This window comes from Astatotilapia calliptera, chromosome 23, assembly GCF_900246225.1.
Source record: "Astatotilapia calliptera chromosome 23, fAstCal1.2, whole genome shotgun sequence".
NCBI classification, from domain to species: Eukaryota; Metazoa; Chordata; class Actinopteri; order Cichliformes; family Cichlidae; genus Astatotilapia; species Astatotilapia calliptera.
The window spans coordinates 39,275,314-39,291,785 of NC_039323.1; the positions used below are offsets into that span (position 1 = coordinate 39,275,314).

Consider the following 16,472-nt stretch of genomic DNA (forward strand, 5'->3'; position numbering starts at 1 on the left):
TGTACCAGCTGTGCTTTGTGTCCCAGCAGAGTTCACTTTGCAGCTGCACATCTTGCTGTCGGCCTCTATAATTTACTGAAATGCGATGTCAATGTCACAGGTCCCCCTTCCGGGAAATTAAATGTACTGGTATAGAGGCAGAGGAAAAGTCCCAAAGTGATTATTATTTAAGTGTAAACTTGTGATACTTGGTGGCACTTTAGGAAATATGCATCTAGCAGAAAAGTTCGCCTAATGATTTATTCATTTATGACTTCTGTCTTTGCTGCAGAGCTCATGAACAAGACCTTGCAAAGAGACACGAGCGAGAGATGGGGGAGCTCAATGCAATCCATCAGAGAGAAACACAAATCATGCTGGCTGACTTCAACAAGGCCCAGGAGGTCCTCAAAGACAAGATTTCTGCTCTACAAATACTGTAAGACATAAAACCGTGTGATGAAACCTCTTCTGTGGCTCTTTTGGGCTGCTACTGTTTCAAGATAGATCAAAGTTGTCTCTGTTTTGTCTTCCTTTTGTCTCTCTGGTGCCACACTTTGTTCCTGTTTATTTAACTCTTAATGTTTCCTGGGTGCGTCCAGGTTGGAGGGCACAGAGGAGAAGTTAAGAAACAGAGAAAGCCGACCAGAAGACCTGCATGTGATCGCAGAGCTCAGAGAGATGGTGACTGAAAGAGAAGCTCTGGTCAAAAAGCTGGTGGTGAGTAGACGCGGGGGTCCATGAGTCCAGATCTTGGCATGGGATAGTCTCTGAGGAGTAAACTGAAAAATAGACATGCAGTTCGTGAGAAAGTCTAAATCAAGGATTAATCGCTGGAAGCGAGGTCAAACAGTCAACAGTTCTCAGGGTTAAAAATGTATTTCTTTGAAAGTTCCTTCATCTGACTGCATGTAAGGGTCTCGACCAGCAGATGTTGTTTACTTAGGAAAGAAAAGTTAGCGAGCAAGCTGCGTCTTTGGGATTTGATAAAGATCCTGCGATGCAGTTAAATGTTGATAAGCAGAACTCGGTTTGAGCGATGTCTCTACTTCTTCACTCTCACTCCTTGTGCGTGGCCCTTCGAGGCACTGTGGAGGACCTGTGTCTTTGCAGCATGCTGCTGATAACTTCATGAAGTCTTAATGTGGAACCACCCTTTGTGGTTCTGCTGTGTGTCAGTCGGGATCTCAGTAGACTTTTTTCAAGATGCTGATCCACAATTCACTTTGTTATTCTTTAAATTATGAATCCATGTGTGTAAACAGGATCGTGTATGTGCGCTTGCTTATCCTTCGAATGCAGGACAGTGAGTCAAGAAATTATTGATTTGGTGTAGTTTTAGTTGAAAATACTGAGGGAATGCAAACTTTATGAAACTGTGACTATTAAAAATGTGTGTTGGCAAACAGACAGAAGAATAGTGGAGTGTGTTTTGATTGGGGTGGAGTTTGACTGCAACATGTTGTCATTTTTTTATATAGGATGACAAGAAGTTCTACCAGCTGGAGTTGGTCAACCGAGAGACGGGATTCAACAAGGTCTTTAACTCCAGTGCCAATGTCGGTGTCATCAACCCTCTTATTAAGGTGAGTGGGCTCATTCCACACTGCTTTTTTTCACTGTGAATGGTGTGGATGCTTCAGGCTTACAGCATACCAAACTTCTGTACAGCTGAAGTCATCTGCTTCACCTGTTTACCCGGTAAGTATTAAGTCGTTTTCACACATGAACTCTGGTGGTCCCTTCTGACATGTAGCGCACAGCAGGACATACGATGCCTGCTCGCTTGCTTTTAACTCTCTAGATAATTGCCTGCATTTAGTTAATTGCCACAAACAAGGACCACACGGGTTAAAAAGAAAACACTGTTTAATGCCGTTCCCACTGCTGATATTGAAAAGTTCAGGCCTGCCGTGCATGTGTGAAAACGGCTTAAATGTATGACTGAGTGTTTTACTGTAAGGATCTATCTTTAACACTGTATGAACTCCAGAGAATGTAAAGACCCACATCCACGTACCAAACACATATTTCTTATCATTTATTACATACTCAAACACCCAACATATGATATATAGTGCAAATGTACTGAGATCATCCTTGAAGATAAATGGAAGTAATCCCCTTGAGTCATAAATTCAAACCAGTGAAACCTGTAAAGGTGAGCTGCACTCTGCAATGAATCAACTCATCCAACAGGCTGAGGATTGGAGAAACACCAGGGCAGTAACTGCATGCGTCTTGGCATAGTTACCCAGCTTTGTTTACAGCCGCCAGATGAAGTTCCCTTTCAGTCGATTCACTCGGTACAACACATAAGTATGGGATATCACGCCCTCGCGTGTCCTGGCTGAAGAAACCTTTATTCACGCCTTTACGGCAGATGACGTGTGATGACACGCGCAAGGCCCCGCCCGCACATATAGCCGCTGCCATCACCGTCATCCCTCAGTTCTTACGCTCTTCACCTCGCTGAGAACACCTCTGCTGAGTTGGGCTAGCTAGCTACTGCTAGTTAGCTCCGTTGTCTGCCAACTTGAACCTAGCTTAACTGCCCCTGTTGGTGTTAGCCTCCACCGCCCAGCTGGTGCGTAGGCTGCCCGCGGAGCGCTATTTTCAAGTTTTTCTTGTGCAGCGTTTCGCTTTGCGTTTTGGGAATGGACTCCAAACCGAAGCGAGCAAAGCAGAAATCTTCTGTTCGCCCCTGTCCTCAGGGATGTGGTTTCTCTTTGCACGACAGCGACCAGCACGATGCCTGCCCTGTCTGCCTGGGGATCGTCCACGCTAGGAGAGCGTTGACGGAGCCCGAAGCTTGTGCGTTTTGTCGCCAGCTCCGACGCTCGACCCTGGAAAGACGGGTGACGTTTGTGGAAAGAGTGCTGGGACGCTCGGCTGTCGCACGGCATGACCCTCTTCTTTCCGAGTCTGGAGCCCCGGCTTCGTCCGAGTCCGAAGACGAAAATTTTCAGGTCGATGTCCCCGCGATTAGCTGGGCTGACCACATGGAATACGTTGACGGGTTAGCCGATGACGGACCGGAACCATGCAGGAGCGCTGACGGGCTTCAGCCTGGGTTGAAGCCCGCCAGCGCTCCCCAGGAAGACGATGACGTGCTGGACATCGGCCTGGACATCCATGGTTTGTCGGAGGATGAGCAGGAGAGCTCATTGTCGACCCAATATGCCGCCGCTGCTGCGCCGGTCGGCCACGATGACACCTCTCTTTTCTCCCTGTTTCGCCGTGCCGCTGAGAAGCTGCAGGTGGACTGGCCCTCTCCTCCACCAGCTCGGAAGCCGTCGCGGTTTGCGGGTTTTTTCCTTCCACCGGAGCCCGCAACGGCCAAAAACTGCCTCCCCATGTTCCCAGACTTTCTCTGCGAGCTAACAGCGTCATGGGACAAACCTCTGTCTACCCGCGTCACTGTGCCCGGCTATGGACAGTACATGGAATTGGACGGCGCCGAGGGAGCTGGTTTAGCTAACCCACCCCCTATGGAGCCGTCTCTGGCTGCTTATCTGGCCCCGTCCCATAACCATGGTGTCGGTGGCCCCGCAACTCTGCCGTCCAAGCACTGCAGATTCTCGGCCTCGCAGCTGGAGAAGATTTATCGGGCTCAGGCCGGCACCGCTCGAGCCATGAGCTCCGTCACCATGCTCCAGACGTACCAAGCAATGTGCCTGGCGGAGCTTGGATCGCTGGTTCCGGAGGACAGCCCGCTGTCACCTCTTCTTAACGAGGTTAGAGTCACCACGGATTACATCCTCCGTGCGTCTCGCTGTGCAGCGCTCTCCCTGGGCAGAGGGATGGCTTCGACAGTGGTGGCGCAGAGGCACCTGTGGCTGACCCTCTCCGACGTCCCTGATAGAGACAGAGCTGTGTATCTGGACGCACCAGTGTCTGCGGCTGGGTTATTCGGACATTCACTTGAAGCCATTCAGGCTAGATTCGATCTGAGGAAGAAGCAGACGGAAGCTCTGCGCGACATCATCCCCAGACGCCAGCCCCAGCCCAAGCCCACTGCTAGCTCTCACAGGCCCGCCGCTCCTCTGACAGCTGGCAAGAGACCGGCGCCCACTGCTGGAGTGGGAGGGCCGCCGGCGAGAGCACGTACTCCGGCCCGAGCTCCACGCCAGTCGGCCTGGGGCAAAGGCCCTCCCCCGGGCCCCCGACGGGACCCGACGCCCAGGAGGAAGAAGCCTCAGCCCTCCTAGCTGTGATTGCGAGTGGGGAAGGGATCCGGCAGCAGGGAGACGCTGCTCTTACCCCTCTGTTGCCGCACAAGAGGTGCCGCTTAAGTTCTGTTCAGGTTGTCAGCCCCAGAAGGCGCTGCACTTCCCTATCGCGGTCTCCCAAGCACATAACCCCTGCACACGGTTCAGATGTGTTGAATGTTCAAGCGACCACATCGAGTGTTCCCGCTGTTTTTCATTGTTATGCCCCGGAAAAGGTGCACCCAACAAAATGTATAAATGTACATGTTCCCATGTTGCAATCAATAAAGAGTGTTGTTTACTCTCAAACAATCTCAAATGCTCAACCTGCAGGCGAAATGAGCCAGGTCAGGCAGGGGATGCAGTCCCCTGCAGACACACTGGGGGGCGACGGCGCCCCGCCGTCAGTGCTGCAGGCCAGCCGGCTGGCTGCTCACTTCCCTCAGTGGCGCGCTTGCGCCCCCTCTCCGTGGGTGCTGCAAACCGTTGCCATGGGTTACCGGTTGCAGTTCCGGGTCAAGCCGCCTCGTTTCCAAAGAGTCGTGAACACGATTGTCAACCCCGAGGCAGCCTTGGTACTCAGAGAGGAAATACAGGCGCTATTACAGAAGAGAGCAATACGGGTGGTCCCCGCTTCGGAGACGGACAAAGGTTGGTACAGCCGTTATTTTGTCATTCCGAAGAAAGGGGGAGGGCTTCGTCCCATCCTCGACCTGCGAGTCTTGAACACGTACCTGCGAACGTACAGGTTCAGGATGCTAACACTCAGACAGCTCCTGAGTGCAGTCGGCCCGGGAGATTGGTTTGCGACAATCGATCTAACAGATGCTTATTTTCATGTCGCTATACACCCGAAACACAGGCAGTTTCTGAGGTTTGCATTCGAGGGCGTAGCCTACGAATACCTAGTGCTGCCGTTCGGGCTGTCGCTCGCTCCCCGCACCTTTACGAAATGTGCCGAGGCAGCGCTAGCGCCCCTCAGGAAGAGGGGCATCCGCATCTTGGCCTACCTGGACGACTGGGCTCTCGTGGCTTGCTCCAGAGAACAGGCGGAGACGCAGCTGTCGCGGGTTCTGTCACACATTCAGACACTGGGGTTCTCTGTGAACTTTCAGAAGAGCTCGCTAATCCCAGGTCAACAGATCGCTTTTCTCGGTCTGGAAATATGCTCTCTTTCCAGCCGCGCACGGTTGTCAGAGCACAGAGTGGCCGCGTTTCATCGCTGCCTCGCTCAATTTCAGCTGGGACGCAGACTGCGTTTCCAGACGATATTGCGCTTGTTGGGCATGATGGCATCTATGATCGCCGTAGTGCCGCTTGGGCTGTTGAAAATGAGAGCGTTTCAACGCTGGACTCTCTCTCACCGTTTGTGTGCTTCGCGTCACCTCCGGAGGAGGCTGCCGGTAACTGCGTCTTGCATGCTAGCTCTCCGTCCTTGGAGGGAGCCCGGGCTACTGCACCAGGGCTCTCGGATTGGGAGGGTGTTGTTTCGCAAGGTGGTGTCCACAGATGCTTCCCTAAGTGGGTGGGGAGCGCTGTGCGAGGGTGCGTCAGTGAGAGGGATCTGGTCCGCGGCTCAGCGCCAGCTGCACATCAACCACTTAGAGCTGTTAGCAGTGTTCTTAGCTCTAAAGCGTTTCCGTCCAGTCCTGCAGGGCCAGCATGTCTTAGTCAGGACGGACAATTCAACAGTGGTGTCTTATATAAACAGGCAGGGAGGAACACGCTCTCTTCCCCTGTTGCAGCTGTCTCGCTCTCTGCTGTTATGGTGCAGTGTTCATTTTCTGACTCTAAGAGCCACCCATGTCCCGGGCCACCTGAACCTGGGGCCGGACCTTCTCTCCAGGGGGGGTCCTCTGGTGAGAGAATGGAGGTTACACCCTTCAATAGTGGCTCAGATTTGGGATCTATTTGGCGAGGCGCAAATAGATCTTTTTGCTTCCAGGGTGAATGCTCACTGCCCCCTGTACTTCTCCATAATCGACCACGATGCACCCTTGGGCTTGGACGCGCTAGCGCACCAATGGCCAGACGTGCTCCTGTATGCATTTCCCCCAGTGGAAATGATATCTCCAATTCTGGAGAGGGTGCGTCGGCATTCCCTCTCTCTGATCCTGGTGGCCCCTTGGTGGCCCGCGAAGTCGTGGTATGCAGAAATAATCAGCCTGCTTGCAGCAAGTCCTTGGCAGCTTCCTCTCCGCAGGGATCTCCTCTCTCAGGCGGGGGGGGAAGTGTTTCATCCGCGCCCGGATCTGTGGCACCTTCATGCTTACCTGCTGAGAGGTTAAACTTGGTTGCTAAGGGTCTGCCACCTAGTGTGGTAGCGACGATTCAGAGCGCCAGGGCCTCGTCTACTAGAGGCTTGTACGCTTACAAATGGCGAGCCTTCGAGCGATGGTGCCAGGACCGCCACACTCTCCCATTTCAGTGCTCTATTGTGGATGTTTTGACATTCCTGCAGGAGCTGTTGGATAAAGGCCTTTCGTTTTCGACGATCAAGGTTTATTTAGCGGCTATATCTGCTTGTCATATCGGTTTTGACGGGGTGACACCAGGTGCGCATCCCCTCGCCGTGCGTTTTCTGAAAGGGGTTCGCCGGCTGAGGCCCGTGCTTAAGTCCAGTGTCCCGGCTTGGGACTTGTCTTTGGTGCTGGAGGCCCTTTGTGGCCCTCCGTTTGAACCCGTTGAGTCGGTAGATATGAAACTTCTTTCGTATAAGACCGCATTACTTCTCGCTTTGGCCTCGGCGAAGCGAGTGGGGGACCTTCATGCGCTGTCTGTGCATCCTGCCTGCACACAGTTTTCTCCTGATGGCCGCAAGGTCGTATTGCGTCCGAATGCCGCCTATCTTCCCAAGGTCATGCCTGCATCTTATAGTTCAATGGAGTTTGAGTTGCTGAGCTTTTGCTCCCCTCCTTTTGAATCTGAGGAGCAGAGGAGGGTGCATTCTCTTTGTCCGGTGCGTGCGCTACGCACCTACATTGAGCGCACTCGGGATGTGCGTTTGTGTGACCAGTTGTTTGTCTGCTTCGCTAATCCGAATAGAGGTAGAGCTCTGTCCAGACAGAGGCTGTCCCACTGGATTGTAGAAGCTATCTCGCTGGCATACAGCACCGGAGGTTTTGCGTTGCCCCACGGGGTGGGAGCTCATTCCACCAGGGGGATGGCGACCTCATGGGCTCTTTTTAGAGGGGTGCCTGTGGCTGATATTTGTGCAGCGGCTAATTGGGCGTCGCCGCACACTTTTGTGCGGTTTTATCGGTTGGACGTTACAGCCCCTTCGGTGGCTCATGCTGTCCTTTCTGCTGGGTCTACCACTCACTAAGGATGTGGTGGTCCCGTTCCGGTTCGGTGGCTGCTCTGCGGGGCGTGTATATAGGTCCCATACTTATGTGTTGTACCGAGTGAATCGACTGAAAGGGAACGATTAGTTATGTCTATAACTTCTGTTCCCTGAAGGAGAGGAACGAGGTACAACACAGGGTGGCCCCACTGAGCAGTTGGCTCGGTGAAGAGCGGCTATCGAACTGAGGGATGACGGTGATGGCAGCGGCTATATGTGCGGGCGGGGCCTTGCGCGTGTCATCACACGTCATCTGCCGTAAAGGCGTGAATAAAGGTTTCTTCAGCCAGGACACGCGAGGGCGTGATATCCCATACTTATGTGTTGTACCTCGTTCCTCTCCTTCAGGGAACAGAAGTTATAGACATAACTAATCGTTATTGATCATTATCCCGCCTAATGAGGGTAGCAAACATAATTTATCCATATAAACTATGTTTCTTTATTATGTAGAAATAGATTTGCAGCAAGAGAAAAGCACAAGGACACTAAAACCTTCTGTGTTGCTATTGTACCTGATTATCTTCACGCATTGTTCTGCTACCAGCTGTAAGAAAAGAAGAATGTTTGCGGCCCGTGTGCTTGTGTAATCTTCTTGTCTTCCTCTTTATGCTCCCATTTTTTCGTCTGTTGTCTGAGCGCCATTGAGCGTTCTTCCTGAAACCTGGTGCCCATTGCACACGACTCATGATAACTGTTATCTTTGTACAAAGCTGCTCATCATCCTTCATGTGTGAACACAGCTGTCACAGCTTCAGTTTGAGTCATTCAAGAACAATAACACTTGATTTCAGTATCATAACATCAGCTCATCGTCTCCTCATTTCCATCCTCCTCCTCCTCCTAATCGTGCCTGTGTTGCTCGCTGTGGGTTGTTTATATTGAATAACATATGCATCTTCAGTCCTTCGCTCACACGTCTAAGCTTCCAATGTGTAGGACTGGAAAATCTCTCAGTTTGCCAACTAGTGGGGATATCAAGAAAGTGAGGAAGATAGCAGCTCTCTCTCTCCAGCAAGTCCCCTCAGGGAACACTGAGAGATTATTCAAGGCTACTCTGTGCCTATATTTTAATTTATGCTCTTTTTTTCATGCATTCTTTGCTGACTTGCGCTAAACATATTTGGTTGATCCCCTACAAAAATATTGCAATGCCAGTGTGTAGAAAATATATTAATGAGGTTTTGCTGCTGCTTGTTATAATATGTAATCTAGTGCATTGTGCATTTGGCCATATGATAAACCCTTGTGACAGCCGTCCAGTGACAGTTGAGGAAATGTACTTTTCGCCGTACACCGACCAGGCATAACATTATGGCCGCTGACAGCTGAAGTAAATAACACTGATTATCTCTTCATCATGGCACCTGTTAGTGGGAAATATCAGGGAGCAAGTGAATATTTGTCCCCCGAGCTGATGAAGGAGAAAAATGGTCAAGCGTGAGGATTTGAGCGAGTTTAACGAGGGACAAACTGTGATAGCTAGACGAACAGGTTAGAGCATCTCCAAAATTGCAGCTTTTGTGGGGTGTTCCCAGCCTGCAGTGGTCTGTATCTATCAAAAATGGTCCGAGGAAGGAACAGTGGTGAACTAGCAACAGGGTCATGGGTGGCCAAGGCTCACTGATGATTGGGTACAGAAGGCTGTCTGACCTGTGTGGTCCAAAAGATGATCTACTGCACCTCAAACTACAGTGGGGCAAAAAAGTATTTAGTCAGCCACCGATTGTGCAAGTTCCCCCACTTAAAATGATGACAGAGGTCAGTAATTTGCACCAGAGGTACACTTCAACTGTGAGACACAGAATGTGAAAAAAAAATCCATGAATTCACATGGTAGGATTTGTAAAGAATTTATTCGTAAATCAGGGTGGAAAATAAGTATTTGGTCACCTCAAACATGGAAAATCTCTGGCTCTCACAGACCTGTAACGTCTTCTGTAAGAAGCTTTTCTGTCCCCCACTCGTTACCTGTATGAATGGCACCTGTTTGAACTCATCATCTGTATAAAAGACACCTGTCCACAGCCTCAAACAGTCAGACTCCAAACTCCGCCATGGCCAAGACCAAAGAGCTTTCGAAGGACACCAGGAAAAGTATTGTAGACCTGCACCAGACTGGGAAGAGTGAATCTACAATAGGCAAGCAGCTTGGTGTGGAAAAAATCAACTGTGGGAGCAATCATCAGAAAATGGAAGACATACAAGACCACTGATAATCTCCCTCGATCTGGGGCTCCACGCAAGATCTCATCCCGTGGGGTCAAAATGATCATGAGAACGGTGAGCAAAGATCCCAGAACCACACGGGGGGACCTGGTGAATGACCTGCAGAGAGCTGGGACCAAAGTAACAAAGGTCACCATCAGTAACACACTACAACGGCAGGGAATCAAATCCCGCAGTGCCAGACGTGTTCCGCTGCTGAAGCCAGTGCATGTCCAGGCCCGTCTGAAGTTTGCCAGAGAGCACATGGATGATACAGCAGAGGATTGGGAGAATGTCATGTGGTCAGATGAAACCAAAGTAGAACTTTTTGGTATAAACTCAACTCGTCGTGTTTGGAGGAAGAAGAATACTGAGTTGCATCCCAAGAACACCATACCTACTGTGAAGCATGGGGGTGGAAACATCATGCTATGGGGCTGTTTTTCTGCCAAGGGGACAGGACGACTGATCCGTGTTAAGGACAGAATGAATGGGGCCATGTATCGTGAGATTTTGAGCCAAAACCTCCTTCCATCAGTGAGAACTTTGAAGATGAAACGAGGCTGGGTCTTCCAACATGACAATGATCCAAAACACACCGCCCGGGCAACAAAGGAGTAGCTACGTAAGAAGCATTTGAAAGTCCTGGAGTGGCCTAGCCAGTCTCCAGACCTCAACCCCATAGAAAATCTGTGGCGGGAGTTGAAAGTCCGTGTTGCTCGGCGACAGCCCCAAAACATCACTGCTCTCGAGAAGATCTGCATGGAGGAATGGGCCAAAATACCAGCTACTGTGTGTGCAAACCTGGTAAAGACCTATAGTAAACGTTTGACCTCTGTTATTGCCAACAAAGGTTATGTTACAAAGTATTGAGTTGTATTTTTGTTATTGACCAAATTACTGACCTCTGTCATCATTTTAGGTGGGGGAACTTGCACAATCGGTGGCTGACTAAATACTTTTTTGCCCCACTGTAGTTGATGCTGATTCTGACAGAAAGGCGTCGGAGCATCACAGTTTGTTGACCAGACACGGTGATCATGGTGATGATGATGCTTTGGGCAATCACACAGTCTTCTGGGAAACATTGTGATAAACGTTGTGTCCTGCCATCCATGTGGATGTTAATTTGACACGCACCACCTACCTAACCACTGTTGCACACCGTGTACATCCTTTCATGGAAACAGTATTCCTTGAAGGCTGTGGCACAGAATAATCTGCCCTGCCACAAAGAAGAAATGGTTTGAGGAGCACAACAAGAAGTTTGAGGTGTTGACTTGGCCTCCAAATTCTGGACCAATGCTGGACAAACTAGTCCAATCCGTGGATGCCCCTCCGCACCACTTACTGGATTTAATTCAAGGGTAGACCAATGCAATATTAGGCTGGTGGTCATAATGTTATGCCTGATCAGTGTATGTTGAAACATTTTAAGGCATAATCTCTGAAGAGACGATAACTAAAAATCTAAAAAAGATTGACGGTTGTGTTAGCAAAAGCTGCCACAAACTGTATTGTATTCCCCTACCATGTGGAAGGCGGTCCTTCCAGGTAAGATAATACAAGGTGGTGATCAAAAAGTTCTATAAGCTTTACAAACAAAAAAATAAAAGCCACACATCCCAGATGAAATATTCCTGCTCTCCCACTGTGCACCTCTGGTCTACTTCTAACTTGGACTTTTAGATCACTGGGTGCCGTGTTCTGACCACTTTGTGGTCTCTGCAATTTTTTTGCACACAAAAATCTCAACTTCTGTGTCAAACTCACCAACCTTTTTGGATGAACATCATCACTGGTGATGAGTTGGGTCTCCAGCTATAAGAAGATGTGGTACATCAGGTCACAACCAACACCAGGAGCGTGCTTTTCTCTTTTTTTCCCAGTGTTGACACATCTGAGGGAGAAAAACATGGTGTACCTTAATATACCCACTCAAAGTGCACTGAAAACAGTTTTATTGGCCATACCAATGCAAACTTTGTATGACACTAGTTAGTTTGGACTCCCTCTGTCGTAAAATGAAACTGATATAGTGGAAGAGATCCAACATTAATACCTGAATCGAATAGGACGTAATCTTAAAATACCAGGAATGGTACTGGAGTTAGTCCAGACCTGCACGAGGAGATTCCTTGAAGAGGATCACAGTTCATTTTAAATCAGGTAAGATTTCCGCTTTTTATGAGTGGAATCACAGAACTTTTGATCACACTTAGTAGACTGGAATTTGAAAGATGCGTATAAGCACTTTACTCCTGCTCTTCACTGGATTTGCTTAGGCAGGGATGCAAGTTTAGGTTAAAGGTCATTATCTGAGATGATGCTAATAGCTTTAACCACTTTGGTTACCATGGAAACTACACAGCATGACAGGCACGTTGTTAAAACCAGTTAGTAGTTTGATCTGAGTTAGCTAAAGATAGCCGGCATTCATGTCTCGCCTCTCTATGTGTGTCTGTAGTCAAAAACAGGCAGCCAATCAGATCACCGCTTCACCAGCTTTCCTAGCCATTCAGCTCTCCGATTCGTCAGCCCTCCCACCATGACTCATGAAGGACAGGAAGAGGAGGGACGGGAGGTGGAGGAGGTAGGATCAGGAGGCCCTTTTGCGCCTCCTAACTCCCCCCTCCAGAGATCCCTCCCCCGACTTAGGAAACCCCTTCCCCTATTCAGCCCTTATCCTCCTGCTCCTCTTCCTCAGCATCCTCCTCCTCCTCCTCCTTCTTCTCCTCATCCTCCACATCATCCCATGCCAAGCCTTGCTCTTCCTCATGCTCCTCATCCTCAGGAATCTGTGGTGCAGCATCAGGGCCTGCAGAGCTTCGGGAGGTGAGAACTAAAGTGCATTTCTGCTACTGCTGCCCACCGTTCACCTTCACTTCACATATTCAAGCAGTGAATTATGTGATGTCTGCTGCTGCTTCCACTATCCCAATCTTTCACCTCACTTCTTAGTTTCCCTCCTTTCTGTCCTCACCCCCTCACCCTCAACCGAGGTGAGGTTTATATTTGATCAGCACTTATGGACCAGCTGTTACTCCTATTTTTTCCTTTTGTTCTGACAATGTCCAGAGATGAAATATGAGAGACAACTTCTTTTTCTTTCTGTTCTCTACTTTTTATCATTTTAATTTAGGCCCGAGCTAATACGAGTGCAGCATTGATCTTTTCATTTCACGGAACACTGCAGCCTCGCTCCATTACATCGGGGTCAACACCCAAAAATAATGAACATGTAATCTCTTTTTGATACATTACGCACATTAACATCACATTTTTCATTTTCTCAATGTGGCGCAATCAAAGACAGAATCATCTTTGAAATGCACTGTAAATCCTCGTAAAAAATATTTTACAAAAAGATGAGAACCAACCCGGAGACAGTGCACTTACAAATCAGTCTCAGTGGGACTTTAAACTGGGAGTGAAGCAAAGAGGCAAACAAATGATTGCTTTGAAAGCTTTGCAGCAACTTGCAAATGTAAAACTTGAAAGAGAAAGAAATAAGAAATAGTTTTGGGCTTTGTTCTCTCCACAGAAGGCAGTGGACAAACAAATGAAGGAGTTCTGTTTGCTGCGGCCGTTGATTAGAAATCACTGGGAGGTCTGAGGCTCGAGGGTATAAACTGCAGCTGAACCGCAGACTTTGTTTGAAAGTTCTCCAACTTTTTCCCATCTCGTAATCGAGCTGCAGTTTAGTTTAAAGCTGAAGTCTGTCATGTTTTTGTGTTGTTTTTTTACTTTACTGCTTCTTTTGTGCTCGTATTGTGCAATCTTGCTATATCTAAACAGTTACCAATCATTGCCACCACCCGTTATGCCATGGATCCTTAAAAGGAGCAGCCAACTATAACAAAAACTGTTTTTGTTCATTTAAAGTGTCCCAAGCTTTATGCAACATGTCCAAACTTCCACTGACCTGTGCACTGATTGCAGGCTCAGGAATAGCATGGAAACTGAAGCACCTGAGTAATATACATATGTGTCCGTACATTTACATCTACAGTGATTTACATTTGGCAGTAACCACTCTGCTCTGGGACTCCATTCTTCTGCTAACACATTCAAGGAAAGCATGGTGACTGTATCAGAGGGGTGGAGGTGGGTTGCAAAGTATCTTCCACAAAATCTGCAGAATAAGCAATGAAAAAACTTACAGGCAAGACAATAAATAAACCGATATTAACTATTTGTCAGTATTTGCATTTGTAATGGCTTATAAATGTTCAAAAATAAAGAGACAGGAGAAAAAGTCTTTACCATAGTAAGAGTGTTGACATTAAAAAGTTTGTCCACTAGAGGGCAATCTGCAGGTAATCAGAGCACACTTGGGAGAGAATAAACAAGTAAATAAATAACCACTCAAACATTAAGGAAATCTGTTCGCATATTGTATGCCTGAAAGAAAATATCGGCTGATATGTCAGAATATCAGATTTTTTAAATCGCGAGTATTGATATTGATCTTAAAAATCCAATATTGCAGTTATGTTAGTTTCCAGAGGGAAGGGGGTCAGCATTGCTACCTGATAGCAAAAAGGTCCTATTGCTTCTCTTTTAGACTTATTTTGTGAATGAGCATCCCACCTCATCATGGTACACTGGTGGCATGTCCAATTCAGGATGTAGAAAAAGGATTTGGTGATTTGAAGTTTGCGTTATTTATAATTTTAGGTTTGGTGTTTTAGTCCCAAGCTCTCCTTTGTGCATGTGTCCTTAAATGTGGGCAGTCTAAGTCTATGTCCATGCTGGATTTTGGACATTACACCACCACTTCTTCACTTGTATGACATCGAGTAGGAGCACTCACTGGATCTCCCCCATTATGCTCTGACAGTGGCTGCTGCCAACGATCACAACAAACAAGGCAATCACTATTATTTTCTGTTCTGTGAAGCTCCCGAGCTTGTCAGCTAAAAATCTGTGACCATCTGATTGCATACATCTGTAACCCTGTGAATTCCTGACAGAGCATTTCTCTGTCCTCGAGCTTCTGCCTCCTCATTATTCTAACAGATGTTTTTCTTCCCTCCCTCAGCCTTCCTGAAGCCAACTCTGCGACACCATCGGACCCTGCGCGGATGAATCCAGGAAAAAGCAAAGAATACGTCACAAAAGAAGAGGAGCTGTACGCCCAATACTTCACTTTCTGACTCGCTAAATCCCAACTGTGTCAAAAAAAGGAAGTAATGGGACAGAGAGCTAAAGTTGGACAGCGATCAAACTGCAGGTTTTCACAGTCATTTGGGCGACATGAATATGAGACGTCCTCTCCTCATTGCAGCACTCCCATCTGTCGTGTGCATTGCTGAGTGAATTTAACCTTAGGGCTTCCATACGTGGTGAGCACGATGAGCAGTGTGGCTTATCAGTGCTTCATCATGAAAGTGTGCATGGCAGAAAGAGGTGACATGAAACATTAGTATACAACGATTTGTCTTTTACATTTATGCCATCTGCTATTCTGCAAAAGTGGCCATTTGTATGAGCTCTCATGCTACCCAATGTGAAGAAAATTACAAGTTAGAAAGAATTAATGTCCTCTGAATTTAAATTTAATAATTTATATTACACTGAAGTTTAAATGCGTGGCATGCTCTGCAGAGATTTCCCAAAGGGAGTAGCATGTTTATTGATGGCGAAGCTGGTGCTTTTAATGATTCCATCTCATTCTTTTAAGATTTACCGGTTGCCAAGCGATGTGAAAATGTATCCTGTTGTATTTAAAATCTACAAATCAATATGAAGACTCTGATTAATAATGAGAGTAACTCTACACGGTGCTTTTTTGAACACCGTTCTTAGGGCTGCAGTTAATTACATTTTAATCTTGATCACAATTTTGGCTCCTAACAGCTAAAATGTATCACCTGCAAATCAAGTGCTCACTGAATCACTGCCTGCATGTGCCAATCACAGCTTCCTGGATTGTTCCTGGATGTAACCTGGACGAGTAACAACAAAACATGAACTACACAGACCAGATGTCAATATAAAATTCAAATGTCCGGCATGCTTTAAGCGGATCATCGTTATCATTATTTGGAAACACTTCAGATTTTTGGTTTTAATTGCTACAAAGCGACACAGCTAACTAACACTAGTGTACAGAATGCAGTAGTTTGTCATGACCCTACAGATGAATCATTAAATCATTAACTCCTTAATGCAAATCCAGAGCACATTTTAATGACCACTAAATCACTGTGACTTTTACTTTCAACAATATATTAAAACTAGAGATGGACCGATCCGATATTACGTATCGGTCCGATACTGACCTAAATTACTGGATCGGATATCAGAGGGAAATAAAAAATGTAATCCGATACGAAGTATCACAAAATCACCTCACAAAACGCGCTACTTGGCGTAACCCAGCTTGTCGCATGGGAGTAGTAGGTGTCACGTGACAGAGCGGCTGTTGTCTGCGAGACCTGTCAGCGGTCTGTTGGCGCATTTGGAGCCTCGGTACATGCTTCCTAACTGCAGCATTTGATCTCAGAGAAAACTATTCCAGAAAAGTAAGTGTGTAAGTTCATCCCTGAATGTTTGCAGAGTATTTCCACGTTAAGCTTAACAACTGATATAGTGAGCCACAGCTGGACTGGCCATTGGAGTTCCATATTGAGGTGAAAAGGCAGCGATTTGTCCGGTACTTCAGCTAGAATTAAAAAAATAGACACAAAGCTGGAGTTATTCTGTCTTTGCTCCACAGTTGCATC

The 16,472-nt window shown here is 47.5% G+C and overlaps 1 protein-coding gene across 4 annotated transcripts in view; it reads left to right on the top strand.

Moving 5' to 3' along the window:
- The window catches only part of fam184aa (family with sequence similarity 184 member Aa), an 84,611-nt gene extending 68,583 nt beyond the window's left edge, over window positions 1–16,028 (top strand). For 2 of the 4 annotated variants that reach the window (XM_026158415.1, XM_026158416.1), the window contains exons 20-24: window positions 272–418; window positions 582–699; window positions 1,461–1,565; window positions 12,209–12,334; window positions 14,786–16,028. In XM_026158415.1, coding sequence (XP_026014200.1) covers window positions 272–418; window positions 582–699; window positions 1,461–1,565; window positions 12,209–12,334; window positions 14,786–14,794 — 505 coding nt within the window. In that variant the 3' untranslated portion in view covers window positions 14,795–16,028. Of the gene's footprint in view, window positions 1–271; window positions 419–581; window positions 700–1,460; window positions 1,566–12,208; window positions 12,577–14,785 lie in introns of all 4 variants that reach the window. The other 2 variants (XM_026158418.1, XM_026158417.1) reach the window with 2 other exon arrangements.
- Window positions 16,029–16,472: the final 444 nt, after the last annotated feature.